The sequence below is a fragment of the Falco rusticolus genome, chromosome 4 (assembly GCF_015220075.1).
Source record: "Falco rusticolus isolate bFalRus1 chromosome 4, bFalRus1.pri, whole genome shotgun sequence".
Lineage (NCBI taxonomy): Eukaryota > Metazoa > Chordata > Aves > Falconiformes > Falconidae > Falco > Falco rusticolus.
Genome location: NC_051190.1, coordinates 81,245,422 through 81,263,740, shown reverse-complemented (window position 1 = coordinate 81,263,740; position 18,319 = coordinate 81,245,422). Strand labels below are relative to the sequence as shown.

General features: G+C 39.4%; 1 protein-coding gene across 4 annotated transcripts in view; it reads left to right on the top strand.

Annotated features, from left to right (window-relative positions):
* Window positions 1–18,319, top strand: part of ETV1 (ETS variant transcription factor 1) — a 66,786-nt gene that overhangs the window by 33,770 nt on the left and 14,697 nt on the right. For all 4 annotated transcript variants that reach the window (XM_037385851.1, XM_037385849.1, XM_037385850.1 and 1 more), the window contains 3 exons: window positions 392–521; window positions 2,058–2,246; window positions 6,069–6,316. In XM_037385851.1, coding sequence (XP_037241748.1) covers window positions 392–521; window positions 2,058–2,246; window positions 6,069–6,316 — 567 coding nt within the window. The remainder of the gene's footprint in view (window positions 1–391; window positions 522–2,057; window positions 2,247–6,068; window positions 6,317–18,319) is intronic.

The following is an 18,319-nucleotide window of genomic DNA, read 5'->3' as shown; positions in this document are numbered from 1 at the left end:
TTTGAAGTAAACTACTGTTGCATTTATAGCTAAAAGCTACCTCACTAACATTACTTAGAAACATTTGGTTCCTGGGAAGTATTTTGCCTTTGACAACATTTACAGTAGTTAAGCCAAATACAAGTGGGCTGTTATTTTCCTGTTAATGAGATGGGATCCTGGCCATCATTCTATTAAACAATAAAAGTGCTAATAGCCAATGCGAAGGATCTGTGGTGTCTATTTTTCAATTGACACCTGAATAAATACTTGAAATGTTTATTTCCTATATTGTTTTTAGTATTGCAGTGGTTTAATTAATCATGTGTTTAATTAGCAGTGTCTAGCTTACTTGAGAAAGCTCATTGTTAATATTGTGCTTGGATTTTAATTTTTTTTTTTTTCTTTCCAGTGGCTTTTCATGGTCTCCCTGTGAAAATCAAGAAGGAGCCCCATAGCCCATGTTCAGAACTTGGCTCCTCTTGCAGTCAAGAGCAACCATTCAAGTTCAGTTATGGGGAAAAGTGCCTGTACAATGTCAGGTAAAGCAATCAGGAGCATGTTTGCAGTTAGAACTGCTGATTTAAATGAGGACTGACTAAAGAGTAATAAAACCGTAATAGAGATCTTACAAAAGTTACCTCTTCAGCAGATAACAGACTGATGAGATAATGCATTTAGCTGATGAACACTGATGGAGTTGTTTACAGTTGTATCAAACACTTACATAACCATTTTAAAGCAGTGTTTTTCATCAAAATGCATATTCTCCATGGGAGATAGCCAGAGTTTAAAAACCCAGGGTGCAGGCATGAAATAGAAGGAAGGAGTGTCTTGCTTGCTGAGAGTTGTATTGAAAGTACTTCCAAAATGCATTGCACACATTAGGAAGGAGAGAGAGATCTGTGTAACAGGCAAGAGATTGGCAGGTCTGAGCAACACATTACGTATTTGACAAGTTTTGCAGATGTTACATGTGTGTATTTGTGGGTGATTAAAATTTAAAATAGTATTTCAGTAGGCTCTGCACCTTTATTACCTATTAAAAATCAAGTTGTCTTCTTTTTTAGGGATCGATAAGAAAAGCTTTATTTATTTCTGGGTAGTGGAGGGGCTTGATACCACTGTGTTCTTTATTGACTCTTTTGGTTTGCACTTACATGTCACTCCTTCCTTTAGTGTCAGCAGTGAAGGATTTCTTATTGACGTTTCAGTCTATTTCAGAATCTTTCATCTAGCTTGTGAGTTTTTATTGTCATTAATGTACTACAAAAACTGTTAGCACTTAAAGCATTTACATTTAACTTTTTGGATAGGAAAAGGGAAAAATTAAAGAGGACTGGCACCTTTGGCAGTCACAGAGGAGTGATTCTGATTTCAAAAATTGAATGCATACATTGATGGATTTGATGGGCACTAGGGGACCTGACAAAAGGAAAGTATGCAAGTTCATGCTTACTATCTGCCTAATGTTTGCGATTTTCCTGTTTAAAAAGAGGGATGATCAAAGTGTGCTCAAGTCCTTTCCTGATTTGGGACACCTTTGAAAATAGCATCTGCGTTATTTGTAGGACCAGTATTTTGGGGGAGGGGAATCTGTCAGGAGAGGCTGCTGACATCCTAGTGTGGGTAGCTAAGCCAACACACCATTGTTTTTCTGGGTCAGATCCCTTCCCTCTAGCCGTATTGTTTTACTGTCTAACTTTGTGGTTTGTGCAAGCTCTAAAAAAGTCTTGACAGGCACTGCCACCTCTTTGTTGCTCTAGTTCCAGGTGTTTCTACTTTTATGTATTTTGTATACCTCCTGTTAAAATGTCATTGTTAAGACTGAATCCTTTAAAAATACATTTCTGTGCTCCAGAGAAGAAAATGCTGTGTTGAACCACTTGCCTTTAACATGATCTTTTTCTGTGCTCTTTGCAATGTAAAGTAGAAAATTCCTCTACCCCAGACTGGTAAATAAGGTAACTATAATAAAAAGCTTATAAATGTGACACAGGTTTACTCTGGATGTATATACCACCTTTTTTTTTCCCCCTCAGATAAAATAACCTGACCTTCTTTCCCCTTACTCATAGTGCCTATGATCAGAAGCCACAAGTGGGAATGAGGCCCTCCAACCCACCGACGCCATCCAGCACTCCTGTGTCACCGCTGCACCATGCCTCCCCAAACTCAGCTCAGACTCCTAAACCTGACCGGGTTTTCCCTACTCATCTCCCTCCATCCCAGTCCATTCAAGACAACAACTTCCCTATGGACCACAGGTAAAACACAAAACACGTGAGAGACACACACGGGTGGTGTTTCAGTTGTGACTGCAAGTCTTTTACGTAGGGTAGCACCAGCTTCCTGCTCACAGCTATTGCCTTTTGGATTGGGGGACCAAGGTGAAAACCAGCAAGGTTCAGAGTGTCAAAAATACGTGTTTTATGAAGGGCTAGCACCTGGCTTGGTGCACTTCAGTAGCAGTTTATATTGGCAGTGACAGAGTTTTAATGACCAGCTGCTTCTGTCTTGTGTGATTACAGGGTGCTAGATAATCTCATCTAGGCTCCCTTTCCCATGAAAGGTTGGACCAGATGGTCTTTCAAGGTCCCTTCCAACCTGGGCTGTTCTAGGATTCTGTGATTCATTTGAGGCTAGTAAGCCCTACAAGTTAAGGAAGTCACTAGCAGGCATGATCTTGGCTATAAATATCTGGCCTCTTGCTAAGCAGTTCACCGAAGAGATAAGTGGCCACGTTATGGCGTTACTGCTTCAGAATATTCTGTGGAAGGGTGGATCATTTTTCCAACCCCTTTTGAAATGTAGCCTTTCAAACAAAGTAAGATGCCAACATAAACTGTGCTTAAATAACATTAGTCTGAGTAAAAGCCACAAGAGCTAGAGACTAGAATTAAAGCTTAAACTGTCCTTAAGTCACCCTGTTTTGTTTTGATACGTTAGAAGTCCCCAGACAACTGACTGTCTTTCTTAGCTCAGTTTTGCAACAGATAACGTTCAGTGGATTTCCCTGATTTTTGAGACCAAACACTTGTTTGTGGAATTCTGTTTATCCTAACCTGTATTGCATGAACCTGGTTTGGTCTGTTGTGTTGTGTGATTGCTGTATTTAAAACTTCAGCTGTATGTAAAGAAAGTTGTGTGTTCAGAAATTCGACTTAGCTTTTAAACATGAGCAAATTAAGAAGTGCCTGAAAAGGAAATCAGTTGTTGGGAGTGTGATTTGCATGCTTCTGCTCTAATAAGGGCTATTATCTCCAGGGATTTGTGCATATCGCTTCTGAAGGGGGGTGCTAGGGTTTGGATTGCTGTTTCGTGTTCTGCTGAGATAGTTTTAAATACCACCCAAGGTTATATACAAGCCCTTCTGGTGGTGAAGAAACGCTGAATCGGCCCCTTCAGCTGCCATAGTCACCATCTTTTCCCCTTCCGTGGGCTGTGGTCTAACCACGCAAGCCCCCAGTGAAGCCAGGCAGTGGTTTCGATTACAGGATGGTGCATAAATTGTGTTTCTGTATATACACCAAAGTGAAGTTGTCAGGAGACTGAGATCTCCAGAAGCTAAATGGCTTCTGTGCAGAAAGCGGTAATACGATTCTTCAGATGAAAAAATGTTTTGTTTTAGAGCAACGTGTAAAGAGAGTACTGAAGCTGTATGTCATCCCGGATTCGAGTGTTTATAGAGATTTGCATACACCTGCCCCCTGCCCCCCCGCCCCCCCCATCTTTGATATTCATGTTCTTTAGGGCATTTTGCACTAATGCTTCCCTTCTGTAATAGGACATCATGTGTTCTAGTGAAGTCCAAAACAGCTGACTCAAGCCAAAAAGATCTAAGTTTTCTCCTTTTTTAAGGAAGATACAATTGTAGTGGAAGATATATTTTCCCCATTTTCTTATTTGTTTTGAATCTTCTCACTTCCTGTTGTTTGAAGGAAGTGTGTACGTTGTATTTCTGTGAAATTCAGAGCTTCCTGACTTAAAAGGTGATATGCTACTACAATGAGTGTATGCAATGAGAGAGAAAATGTCGTTTAAACAAATGGCATACAAATGTGAGTTCATGTATAAATCTGTAACTCAAAGCTTATTTCTTTGGAACATGCATTGGTGGCATAAGATGGCATTAGTATCTAGAACATACAGCCCATACATCTTCATACAGGGCATGAATATATGAACGATAAGTGGTCCTAACAAGTACCAACAGGAATCAGATCCACTTGTATAAACAAATGGCTTGATTCCATACAAAGCTTCCAGTACAACAAGTATTATTAACTTCCTTTGAGGCTTTGTGAGTGAGCCTGTTTCTTATTTTAACTTCAAGTTGCAATTTTCTGATTCACTCCTTGACAGTTCTTAATGATAATTTCTGCTTCTTTTTTTGGCTAATGAAAAAAGGAAAAGAGGGAAATGAATGCAGTGCCAGTCAGCCTAACTGTTTCATAATACATTTGAGTTTCTAAGTTTATTTTCTGCAGGTGTAGGTGGAATTGCAAAACCCAGTGTTACAGTGCAGTACTCTTTCTACTGCAAAATCTAATATTTACACCAGCATTACAAAAATTAATTTTATCTCCACTGTTACATTGTAATAGTTTCTATCTCTGTAGCTCCCACAGTATTTGTAATTAAACTATGACAGTAAATATTTGTCAGACCAAGTTCTCAGTATTACGACAGGCATTAGTAGAGATTAAATTGTTTCAGAAACATGTACTACATACGAGTTGATAGTCAAGGATTGTATTGCCTGTGCAGTCAAGCCCTTGCATTCTTCTTCATTCACACAGTTTTCTCCAAGAGATTGTCCGCTTTTGCTTGCAGGAACCAAAGTCAGTTCAGATCTAAAGTACAGGAAGGTGAAGAATGATTAGTTCTTGGGGTGTTTGTTTTTTTATTTATTTTATTTTTAGTGTGACAGTGAGAAATTTGCAGAGAAAGGCACAGGATTTGGTGGGGTTTTTTTAGTGTCTTGTTCATGATGAGTGATAACAGGACTAGTAAGCAGTTTGTTGCAAGAATGTTGCATCTGCTGTGGATTAGTGCAGACAATATTACTACAGTGGTGGTTACCACTACTGTGGTAATCTGCAAGAGATGACAGGAAGACTTCGTGCGCTTCATTAGGGCACGGTGGGAAAATAGCATCCTTGTGTTCTTCTCTATGCTTGCGAACTTGCAGATACCCAAGTAAATGCATTCAGGCCTTTTAGTTCAGGTAGGTATGGTTTATGGAAGAATCAATGAGGATAGATTCTTGAGTAGTGTTGCATGTAAATGAAGTTAATTTAAAACTGAATTCTCGTATTTTATGCCTACTGAAGAGCATTTGAGAGTAGTAAATAGCATCATGGCTTGCATGGATGACTTCTTGCATGTAGAAGTGACCAAGGGAACAGGTTAAGGCAGGAGGAGAATTCCTAAGCATTGTTTCTGTTAGCAAAAATTTGCACCCTGTCCTTTTTCAGGGTGTTTACTTTCCCTTCACATTAGGCCTGCAGTGCAGTGCCAGCCTTGCAGGTAGATCTCCCACGGCACTATCCCCAAGAGGACAGAACTGTGGACTTTTACCCTGGAATGATTCCAGATGTTACAACAGACAATACTCTTTATTCAAAATGTTTGTGTTTGTTGTGGTCAGAATGGTTTCTGTGTGACAGCAAGAATGGTAAGAGTAAATTAGAGCACAAGCCATATGTTGCTAATACTCGTGAAAGAACAGAGAGCTCTCTACCTAAGCATCTGTAGTGTTACTGTGGTAGAATGTCAGTCTTTCTACTGATTTGAAGGTGGTGCCTTTCCTCTTTGCCTCTTCTGTTGAGAGAAGTTACTGAAAGCAAAAGAGGGTGGTGATGGGGACAGGTCTTAGAGCTGGTATTAATAGCTGGGGTGTTTTGTTTCTTTGCTGGTTGCTGTTCTACAATGCAAGTCATCCTGGTAGCAGCATTTGTCATGATCATAAGCAAAATGTTTGCTGCTGAGAAAGTGATACAGCCAGTAGTCATGACCTGTGAAGATCTTTGGGAAATGGAATGTAGCTCAAGTCCCTTACATGACCTCTCTAACTTGTGTCCTAGATTTCGCCGCCAGCTCTCTGAACCTTGCAATTCATTCCCACCTTTGCCTGCAATGCCAAGGGAAGGACGTCCAATATATCAGCGCCAGATGTCTGAGCCAAACATCCCTTTCCCGCCTCAAGGTTTTAAGCAGGAGTACCACGATCCAGTTTATGAACACAACGCTATGGTTGGCAGTGCAGCCAGTCAAAATTTCCCCCCTCCTCTGATGATTAAACAGGAACCTAGAGATTTTGCATATGATTCAGGTAGGTGAGACTCTCCTTTAGTTCTGCATAGTAAGACTCATCATAAATGAGTCCAAGCCAGTGCTATTGATGTTTTGATCATATGAATTGAAACTTGCTCTTTTGGCTTCTCAGTCTCCCAAAGTAATTTATGTCTGAGATTGCTTACAAAGTAGTAAGATTGCTACATAGTACAGTGTGACTCGTGCCACTGTTGCTTGCTCTGTAAAGGATTTTGTTTTCTAGAACTCTGTCCAGAAAATGCACGCGTTAAAGAAGCTGCAGAAGTAGAAATCATGGGTGCAAAATTGAGTTTTACTTAAGAGAGGGTTTGTTCTGTACTATCTCATCTCTGACCTCTGAATTTGCGTGCTGGATTTTACAAGCTCTTTCATTTGTCTGCCAGAAATAGAGGACTCTCTCCTCTTGCTTGCGCTACTTTAAATCAGGAGTAGCTCCACTGAAGTGGGGTTTATACAGCTATAAAACCAATGAGGGAGAAGAATCAGCCAAATTGGTGTCAGCTTCTCAGTTTGTGCATACTGCTGTGTTTTGTGGAGGTACATAATCTGGGATGCCAGGTTGCTGATGTAGAGAATACGCTGTTGCTATTAATAATGTTTATTATGATTGTGCTTATAGGGCAGCTGGAATGGAGCCTTATTGCTCTACTGACAGTACAAAACAGAGGAGATGGTGGCAGAGCCTGCTCTCAATAGCTTCTGGTCAAAATAGAAAAGATAAGGGATAGAAAGGATAAAAACATAAATCAAGGGAATACCATTGTAAATGTTTGCCACGATTTAAACATAAATATTTACATTATACTTGGGAAAAGAGAGAATTAGGGAAGCAAAAGAAAGAGTTTAGAGTACCAGGAAACAAGGAGAAGGAAGATGGAAGGGTGTTAAGGAGAGAAGCCAACTGTAAAACAGAATGGAGTGGGCTAGATGGGGTAGACAGTTGATCAGTATGGAGCCAAGAAAATAAAATCAAAACACGTGTTTCAGTCTAAGTGATTTCTGCAGCTTCTCTTCAGTCTCTGCTTTTTTCCTGCTTTGTGTGTGCCACACTGAAAGGGAGGGGTTTCAGCGAGTCCCTGCTGTGCTTCTGGAGGAGAGTACATTGCTTTCATACACGTCCATGCGGAATTGAGCAGGGGGAATGGGCAGCCCTGTCTGACTTGAGTCTGATTCTTCTTCTGGATGCTGCAGTACCTGCAGTGCTTTCCTGCTGGTTCAGTCTCTGGCTAGATGCTTTTGCACTTTATTTCCCAGAGGCTACATGACAGCTGAGTTGAGGTCTCCTTTCAAAGCTTAGCCCATGACAAACTATTTTGCAATTTGATACAGTGTAGAACTGGGTTTTATTGTCTTTTCAATAGCTGACTTAACATTGTCTGTCTAGTGGGGTATTTTGTGTTACTGTTAATGTAAAGTGCTTGTTTTAGAGTTGACCTCTATGTTAGAACGGGGAAATTGGGAAAGTAGAGCTGCTTTCTCCTCCCTTGCTCTTGACAAGCAAAGAGCCAATCCTTAGGCAAATTTGGGTTAGGCCTAAACAGGGAGGGAACCAGAGGTGAAATACTTCTCCAAGTTGAAATACAAGACAAGCTGAAAATAAGTTCAGATTACAAGAATCAGATCTAGAACTCGGCCCTATCATTGATGAAGGTTCTGAGATACATGGTGGTATGTACGTATCTCAGACTAAGGATACAGTTGTGTATCCTCAGTCGTACAGGGCAGCATGGGAGAGACTGTCTGCATAGTTAATGTAGCAATGGATAATAAATGGGGGACTGCAGCTTCAGGCACTGCCAGTCCCTTGCAACCTTCACAAGCACCGTTATTCATCCTGCTAAATTAAAGGCTGAAAAAAGGTCCTTTTGTAAGCATGCTTCATATTTGGCTAGGAAGTGGGATCTCCTTATGGTGTACTATTACTTTAAATCTGGGTTGCCTGCTAGCATTTATCTTTCTTTGGAATATTCTTTAAAGCAGGAAATTTTATTATTCTGAAAGGAAAATGTGCAAACTTGTATCCAATTCTGTCATGCCTTTCTTTTTTTTTTTTTTTTTTTCTGCCGGCAAGAACATTCCACTCTATAGTAATGATGTTCCAGCAAAATTGTTGTTTCTTTTGTAGATGAATAATTAGTTTTTAAAAATGTAATAGCTGTGTAACCAGTGGTCATGAAAAATTAATCTGTTGGTATCAGGAAGTACTTTTATTGGCCTCAGAATCACTGCATTTAAGTTGACACATCTGTACCACCTCTGTAAATTGCAGTCAACAAACTGTGTCTGTTGATATTTTGTCTTGTTACCATCTGTTCTCTAGAAACCATCATTTTCCATCCTTGCTAAGAGTACATTAAATAACCCCTTAGGAAACATAATGTATTTGTCACTGATTCATTGATTTCATTTTTCACCTATGGATCTTCAGGGACGAGGGAATGCCACAAGTGACAAAGTCTTTTTTGCATGGTATTTTATTGCAGCTCAGATAAGAATATAGAAACATACTTCAAAAGTTCATTGTAATACACAGAGATGTTCCTTTTGGGATGTTTTTGAAAGAGCCTCATAAAAGTTCATTGCTTTTGTGCAGTATACTTTGTGGGAAGCTGGTGAATGAAAAGCATTATTATGGAATGATTATAACTCTATTAAAACATGACATTAATTATGACATGGGAAATGGCAGATCAATTAGTTGTAATTGTAATTGCAGGTATGCAATTTCTACTGCGAAATGTTTGAGATAATGGAAAAAGAAAAATGTCAACAGAGTAGAAGCTTTTCCTTATCCATCTACACCTCGAGAAGTCACAGTGCATCATACGTGTTCAATCGATCAGACCTTAATTTTCTGACATGGATTTTTTTTTTTTCCCATGGCTACCAGTCGGATGTATCTAGTACTTGATGCTATATCTAACGACTTGAAGCACAAAGATGCAGTTAAGGACATAGAGAGCTTTGATTTTCCATTATTAATGAGTATACTCCAGAAGGCTTCCCAAGATCTTTGTTTACAAGGACTAATAGTTGGCATTCCTGTACAATTAGCACTTCTAGAATTCAGTTCATGTATTTGGGTACTTAAACAAAAAGGCCAAACAAGATAACTCATCTGTTCTGAGCTTTATTTTTAAGCAACATCTTTGCAGGCTTGATCCTCTCTACATAATGTGGCGTATTTGCAAATATGCTAACATACAATGGTAGCTATGCATGTACATGTATTGATTAATACTAAAATTCTAGTTTTAAAATGACATCTTAAATTACTAAGTTTAAATATCTTCTCCCCCCCCCCCCCCCCCCAATTGAAAAAGTTATTTTGGTTGGAAAGTTCTTTTGTGACCATGTGTTTGGGAACTTGAAAATGTGTTGAACAGAGGTGCTAGAGGTAAGTAGAGGAGGAGTTGTTGTTTGCATGTACTTATTACTGATTGCCAGGAATTTACCTGTTGAAGTCTAGATAGATTTAGTGTTTTCTAAGCACATTAGAGGCATTAACAGGGATATTCTCACAGTTACATTTCAGGGTAGCCTCACCATTCATACACTTGAATGGACCTTAGAAAATTTGGTTTCTCTCCCTGTTGCTTTCCAAGTTTTCTTCCAAGATACTAGTTGCATCACATAAAGAATGAACAATCCAGATAGAATTATTAGCCTCCACATCTTGTTGAGTTGCTCATCCCTTTAATTCCTGAGGCCTCACAAGCAAATAAATACCTTGTGTTGGCCTCCATATGTGAACTACCCCTCTGTTAAACAGAGGGATGAGTGGAGGCAGGAGGGACACAGCAGAGATACTTCGGATACCCAGTCAGGAATGGATAATTTCTAAAGAACATTATGTAATACATATGTTCAAAGCTTAGCTGCTAGAACCTTTCTTTGTATTTCTAGCTGAGGAAGTACAAGAACATCAGATGAGGGTCCCTGTGCATGCACTGCAAAAATAATAAGTAAAATGAAAAATCTGGCAGAAGCGACATGACTACTTTGCAAAACTTCATTAGGGCTGGAATGGGTTTTGTTAGGGCCTAAAATTGACCATCTAGCTGTATTAATCTTGAGGTCATCTTTCCCTTTCTTGAAATGTTCTGCTTCATTAAGTACACAACTTCCAGCCTCTGTTACAAATGAAGTAGGGGCTCCACCTGCAAAGATGTTTACAGCAGGGCTCTCCCTCCCCTAAACAATTTTGACCTGTGCAGTCAAGAGGCAAGAATGCCAAGACAAAAGGCTGTATCATAATTCATTTGCAACAAAGGAGTTGTGTCAGAGTTGTGCAGGAAGTTGTAATTATGACACTTCTTAACCTCCTAAATTTGCTCTTATAGGTATAGGATGTTGTTAGTATGCTAACAGTCCTGTTACAAATGTGCATTTATCTACTGACTGGGAACAGAATAAAAAACAAGAGTCCTTTCAAATACCTCATGTGGTGGTTTTTGAAAAGCAGATGAATGTGAATTAATGTGGAAAAAGATCCCTAGTAGTTCATTCTTCCTTAGAGATCAGCTGACATGTCCTTAAATTTGGGAGTTTGCACACAGTGTAAGAGAATGTGTTGAATTAAAACTTCAAGGGGAAAAAGAAGTAAATTTATTTCTTAGAATTATATTTAGTTGCAGATTGCTTTTTTCTTTTACTTTTTAAAACAACATTTGTATATTCTATTGTACTTCTTGGAGGTAAAGTTTAGACATTTGGAGATGCTAGTATGAAGGAAAAAAGGAACTCTCAGCTGTCAGAGTCAGTGCAGATTTGCTTTTTCCAGGATATTCTTCAGTGCGTTGACCAGTGCAGCATTTAAAATGACAGCACTCATGGTGCTTCTGCTACTGTCTTTAATTATATTGGCTAATTTTTGTACAGTGCTTTGAAAACATAAAACGTTGTATGAGTGCTAAGTATTATTACTACAATTATTCCCCTGGGAGATTATTTCAGAGACTAAATAGACTTCACAGTTAAGAAAAATTTCTTGATCGTAAGCCTAAATTTTCCCTTTGATCAGTTTCATTCCCTTGCTCGTAGCTACACATCTTTGGCTCATCGCAAAACAATTCCTTGGTATTAACACACCACCTCTAAATCTCTGTAGACAGCTTACATGTATACTCTCAGTCTGTCTGTGTGACTTGTTCTTGAGGTCTTGCTTCATAAGTCCTCCAGCTGCTTAATCTTTTCCTCAAATTATCTCTAGGTTCCCGCCCGCCCACCCCCCCTTTTTTTTAATGGTGAGACTGCAAATATTTGCAGTGGTTTTGAACATAGTTTTATAAAATGCTCTGTGATGTAGAACCGACTCCATCATTTTCCTATATATGGTGCTTCAGTACATGCATCTCAAAACTGCATCTCCTTATGGCCTTAAAGGAATTCTTTTAACAGAGTACAATTTTTATCAATGAAAATCCGGCTGGCATAAAGGCAGGAGGGGCAAAGGGATAGGGGTTTCCTCTTGAGTTCAATAGGTTTAGGAAGTCTCCCCCCACCTCATTTTTGGTTTTGCAGTTTTCCTGAGTCTCACTTCTGTGGTTCAAAATGTTTCATCCTGTTTTTTCAGGAGCTTGTCTGCTGTGTTGCTTCAGTGAATGAGCGTGGATTTTGTTGTAGATAAACTGCACAGCTCTTTGTACTTGCCCTTAAAACACATAAACACAAATCTGCTGTTGGATGGTGTGACAGTAGAAAGTAAGAGCATCTGAGGGGGAGACTTTGGAAACCTGGACTTCAGAAGATTGCTATGAAAGGCAAAATTATAACTTTTCACTTGCTTCCCATCTAGCTGATTTCCTCTGTTCCCTAATTCTGTCTGAAAGAAATCTGTAGTTAGAATTCATTTTTGTTATACTACCTTCATGAATGAAGGAAAACCTGAATACCAAGTTAATGTGAGCATGTAGGCAAGAGACCATGCATCTCTTTTTTTCTTTTAAAGCAGACAATACGATCTGAAAAATTGTCCTGTAGTCCCTGTTTTTTAAAGAAATGGATAAATATCCTCTAAATCTACAGTTACAGTAAGTGGCACTGGCTAATGATTTGATTTGAGGATTGAGAGCGCAGTCTGGATTTACTCTTTGTGCATTAACGCAGGTCAAATGGACACAGGCTGCATTTTAAATCAGTAATGGAAGGCTGAAGCCTGCCTTAAACCAATCACATCAGCCTTACCCAAGACTGATTGATCCCGAGAGACCGAGCCCTGTGAGCATAGCTTTTATATGAATGGACTCTGTGCAGCCTGAAGTTTCATTCATAAAATGGATGCTGAAGGGGAGGGGAAAAAAAACAAAAAAAAAACCCAACCCACACTCGCCAAACCCTGGAATGTCCATTTATGCGGAGCTGAAGGGTGTAGTGTTCCCTCAGCTGCTGCTTTTGCCAGTTGCCTTAAAGTAATGATTAATGCGCCTTGGCCCTGCCTGCCTGTAACCTGACTCCATTTATGGCCGTGGTGTGTTTCTAATGTATAGTGAATGAGAAGGCTATATTCTCAAATCAGAAACATAAACAGGAACTGGTTGGTCTGAATTCCATTCAAATATGTCACTTCAGCCGTGCAGTGTTTGTCCAACTTCAATTTTACAGGCAGGGGATGGGGCGGGGGAGAAAAAGCAACACAGACATTTTTGCAGTAAGATCACCAACAAAAGGAGCGAGGGAGAGAGAAAGTACTGCTGCCTTTTGTTGGACTCAAAGAGCAGCGATGTTTAAAATACATTTTACAGTTACTGAGGTTAATAAAAGCAAATAAGAGATTTTAAAGTATGCTCAAAAGATCAACTCCATGTGGAATTTCAATTCAGAGCTGAATGTATGAGCCTTTGTTTTCCTGTTCTGCTGTATAAAAAGTTACATATCGCCTAGACAGGCTGTTGACATCTGGTCTCAGAAAATGCATTAGATGTTGTCATAGATCTAAAACCCAAAGTTGTGGAAAGGAAGATGTTTGCTTAAGGTTTTTTTTCTGTATGTGTGTAATAATTCCACTTAGACGTGAGCTGGTAGGGCCAAATCTCATTCTCTGGTAGGTTTTTGTGGAGTGAGATGTAAGAAATTAAATGTTAAGTAGCTATTTTTTAGAAGGGCATGTATGCGTATCTATGAGCACACATACTTGTAGATTCATTTTTTTTTACCCGAATTGCTGTTACAAAGGCTAGTGACAGACAAAACAATGAACAAAACCTTCCATTCTGAATGTTTTTAAACTGCATAACGATTTGGGAAAAGAATGCTTAATTTTTACGTTGAATATTGGAAAAGATAGTGGCTTTTTTCACCCATGTAACTTCAGTGTACCTACATTTTCATGCTGAATCTGCTAATAAAAAAAATGCTGACTTTTGTATTGCTAGGATTTTACCAGTTTGTAGGACTCTGTTGTAATTACATAGATTCTGAGGGGATAGTTCTTTTAAAAGTGGTTGAACTAAAACCTGATCTACCAGCATCCGAGTTGTGAAATATGCTTAAACAATTCCTGTATAGGGAGATTGTTACTGGTTCTAGTATTTCTACCTGAATGTCTCTTTTTGGAGAGACATACAAGTTTTAATCTAAATGTGTTCTGCAGATTTACAAAATCATATGTTTCATGACCAAAAAAAAACATTTGGTATTTCTCCCTGCAAAACACACATCATGCATTTTTCTTAGTGATGCCTGGTTGCTGCCTTAGCCACTTGTTGCAATCTAGTTTGAAGAATTGCCTTGCTTACCTAAAAAACCCTGTCTGTTTTCCGGTGACTTCAGTTGCTCTTCACCCTTGAGCTGGTCAGAGCTTCTTGGTGGTGGTAAACAGCTGCTTTCCACCAGGAGGCTAAATATGTTTCAGTGGTGGGTGAAGCACTTCTTTGTAAACAGCTTGTCAGTGCTCTTAGAAATCAATGAACAGAAAAGTTACTTGCAGTGCGATTGTGATGTTTTAAGTTTGAGGACAAAAGTATGATGTGTTCTAGCTTGAACATTTTATTTTTAAAAGGCTACCTTTGTCTCTGCACTTGGTAAAAATATCTCCATTGCACCAACCACCTCTCCGTGTACCAGAGAAATGCTTGTATTGCTCAAGGAAGCGCTGTGCAAAGCTCTGCAAGGCACCCAAGCAAGGACTGGCGTACTCACAGTGTGTAACAAAGGGTCAGGCTGACATGTGAGTGAGGTGTGGGAGCTGTGTTGGTCACAGATACCCGAGGGGCTTGTGCATGCCCTTCTGTGCCCGGTAGCACAAAGGGAAGGGATCTGCGTGTGCTGTATTTCTTGCCTGTGGGAAGACCAGTGGCACAGCACACTTAAGTCTGTTTGTATAGATATACCAACTCTGGATTGCTGAAATAGGAGCCAAAACCCATGTAATTACTTTTCAGACCAAAAGGGCAATTGAGGAGGATACAATGTAAGTTAAATTAACAGGACTGGCTGAGTCCACTGCCAGTGGAGTCCCTCCAAAGTTTTTGGGAACTGCTCCTTTGGGAACAGTTCCTTTTGAGAACTGTTCTTAATAAGACTTAGCTGGTGGTAAAGTGTAAATCAAAAAAGAGGCAGGCAAACAGTAAGAAGGCTCCGGTTTTAGTGTCATCACTTTGTTTTATACCTGTAAGGAAGTAGGCAAGTTTCACGTATGAGTTGTTTCATGAGTTTGAGTGACTTGTTAGCAGGCTGGCTGCATAAGGCAGCCGCTCGCCAGTACACTGTACCAACCACTCACCTGAGCTGCCACGGGGAGACCAAGGACAGGCAGGTGGCTCAGCTTCTTCAGCCACCCTGTTCCAGATTGTACGTGCCTGCTAAGCCTTGGCCTCCCTGTCTCTCTGCAAGTGCACGTACACAGTGCAGTGCCTCTGGATTGCATTGTGCTTTGTCACATCACATGTTCGTGGGTAGTGAGTGCCCTGGGTCTCCAAATCTTGATGTTGATAAAGTGAAGGAAAAAGTTAATTCAGAGTTACAGGGTAGTGTAACAATGTGTCCTTTAGTTAGGAAGGCTGTGTAAGGTCAGAAACGGGAATGGCCAAAGAATAAATCCTGGATCGGGTTTCCAGTTCCTGCTTTGCTCTGTGTCATTCAGGAGAAGACAGTCACTTTGTCCCATTGCCTGCAGAAGCTTCATCTTCCCTATGCCTCATGTGGCTAGGGATGCAGGCTGAAATTCTGTTTCTGTGCAGGGTGTGATTGTGGGTCTGAAACCTGGTCCATATCTCTGAAAAACAATTGAAAAAGAGGATTTAAGGATTCATTACCTGCTTTGAGTTATACAGGGCTGAGACAACGTAGCCCTTTAAATTCTGATATGATAATTAATGTGAAATACTTCCTTACAAAGGGACCCACTCAGTTGTCTTACTCGATAATGAAACCTAGAACCTGTGCTTGGTAAACTCAGTAGCAGATTTTTCCTGTCCTGAGGAAGTCTGGGCTTTTTCTGTATTCATGTATTTTAACTAAGGCCTAGGCAGAGGTTATTTCTAGTGTTTTACTCTGTGACAGTCCCAGATGAGAAGGCATTTCTGCAGTCTCTAGATTACATGTAATTTTAAAACAACACCTACTGGGAAAAAATGGTTTCAAATCAATGTGATATAAGGACCATGTTCATTCTTTTAAGATGATTGCTATGTTGCTGTTAGCAAGAGGAGCAATGAAGAAATGACCTCTTAAGTATTCAAAATTAATAAGCAAAGATAAGTTAATTTTTTAATGTCTCCATATTTTTAGTTAGCTTGATCTTTTTAAAGGGACTCTGCTGTTCTAGAGATGATGTACCTTTACAATATGAATTACTTCATTAAAAGTCTGAAGGAATATGCCTGTTGTGTGTCCTAAATGAAGGCGCGGTTTTCTTTTGCTAAAAGGTGATAGAATCAGTCAGCTGAGACACTTGGATCCTGCCCTTGCTTCTGTCTTATTAGTTGTCTTGAAACAATGCTTTAAGGAGAAGAAAACATATAATTGCTCTGTAATTTCTGCACTAAAATGTTTTCTTTTGAAGTAGCTCTGCTTAGCTTGTAAAAATACTTCTGGGTCTTAGTCAAGCATTTAGTACAATTTAAAACTGCAACACTAAATTTCATTGGTTGGACTTTTTATTAGATAAGGTAGAAATGAAAGCAGCAGGCAATTTAATTAGCAGTAATTTTTCTGGGCAAGTCATTACTTTGATGAACTTCAGAGCAATGTTTATGGCTCCTAATTAACCATGTTAGTCATTTGATTGAATAATCACTTTGGAAATGTTTCTACAATTTGATTAGAGTCTGACCCACTCTGATAGTCATAAATTAACTGATAGCACTTTAGGATAACAAGACTCTAGTTACTTTACGAGAAATAAACTCTTCCTTGCTGTATTCTTCAGTCCTCTGTGGACTGTTTAAGCACAAGCTAACCAGAAGATTAAGTAATGTTGGTACAAACAATGCTTGCCTTAAAAAGACTCCAGATGTTAATTATAATTGACTTAGGAGCATGGGAGATGAAACCCCAAATTGGCTAAGAACACAATTTCTGGGATGTGTGCATAATTCTTTATTCTGTACACTCTGCTGTATCACTTTGCAAGAGTGGAGTTCATGAGTCAAAAATGGTTTTGCTGCCAATACTAGTGAATTTTTACCTAAAATAGAAAATAGCATCTGTTTCAGTTTTACAACTTCCTCCTTTTTTACGTAGATTTTTCCATTCTTCTTAAAATTCAATCTACTTGTTAACATGAATGATTCCTTGCAGGTGAGCCACTACTTGCAGCCTTGACTTCTGGTCCATAGAGCTATACTTGACTCAGGTGATCGCTGAATCACTGATTCGTATCTTTGATCAGAACAGCTGCCTGAGAGGTTAGAGATTGTGCAGGCCTGAGGGGACGGCAATGAGTGTTTCAGTGAGAGTGGAGGTGATGAAGAGTTAGGCACTAGGCACGGATGTGCAAGAGAGACAGTGGACTGTTACAGGAAACTTACTGCCCTGTGTTTCACTTGTTCTGTGAAGTCAGTGTAAAACCTCATTTTCTTATCCTGCCAAGTCTTTGATACTCATCACTAGTCGGAGAACAGTGAAATTTGGAATTTCTGTCTGTAACAGTCTGAAAGAGTTGTTGAAAAATAATGTCTGGTCTTTCAACCTCCGTTGGCATCTCTTAAAGAGTTACAAGTTACTGGTAACAGATTGCATAGCTTGGGGTAGGAGTTTATCACAAGATCAAACAGACTTTGTTAAGCAAGACTTTTGATACCCAAGAAGTGGGTTAAACATGGTTTAGAAGGGCAAACATTTATGGTCTATTTCTGTTTGCAAGTCCCAGTGCACAGGATGTGGTTACTTGAGGACAGTGCAAGGCATGAGGAAAAAAATAGAAAGACCTTTAAAGAACACCATTTTCATTAGTTCTGTTTGGTTTTCCTCATTCTTCTTACAGATTTGAGTAGAGGTGGGGAAAAGCAAATAAATATCTGTATTACTTAGAATATACGCAGTAATTTTTGGGGGGAAGTGGTGTCTTTTTGTTTAAGGATGTACCAGTGGAGGGTGAAATTGACGCATCTTAATTCCTAGATTAAATGCTTAGCAATTACAGAAAATTTCATTAACCCTTCAAATCCTTAACTAGAGTCTAAAAAGCAATATCCTACTCTAAATTCATTTTGACATTCCTTGTGTTACTGCAGCGTTTATAAATCTCCAGTGTGACGGCATGCTTTTCTGTGCAGTTGATGTCAAATTAGTTACAAAGATAGAAGTACAATCACAGGGTTTAAAATGCTCGTACTGTCTTGTGTGGACTTTTTGGTCTGTGAATAGTCTAAAGTGTAATTGTCATGGAAGTCAGCTTTTAGCAAAATTAATTACAATAAGGGTTTTACTTCAGGTGCCTATGTGAGATGGGATCTTTGATCCTCATGTGATTTTCTCCTCTGCCATGCCTTGTGCATGCTGCTCTGAAGTGCTGACTCTGTGTTGACAGGTTCCCCCTCGCTGTAACTTGCATCCTTTT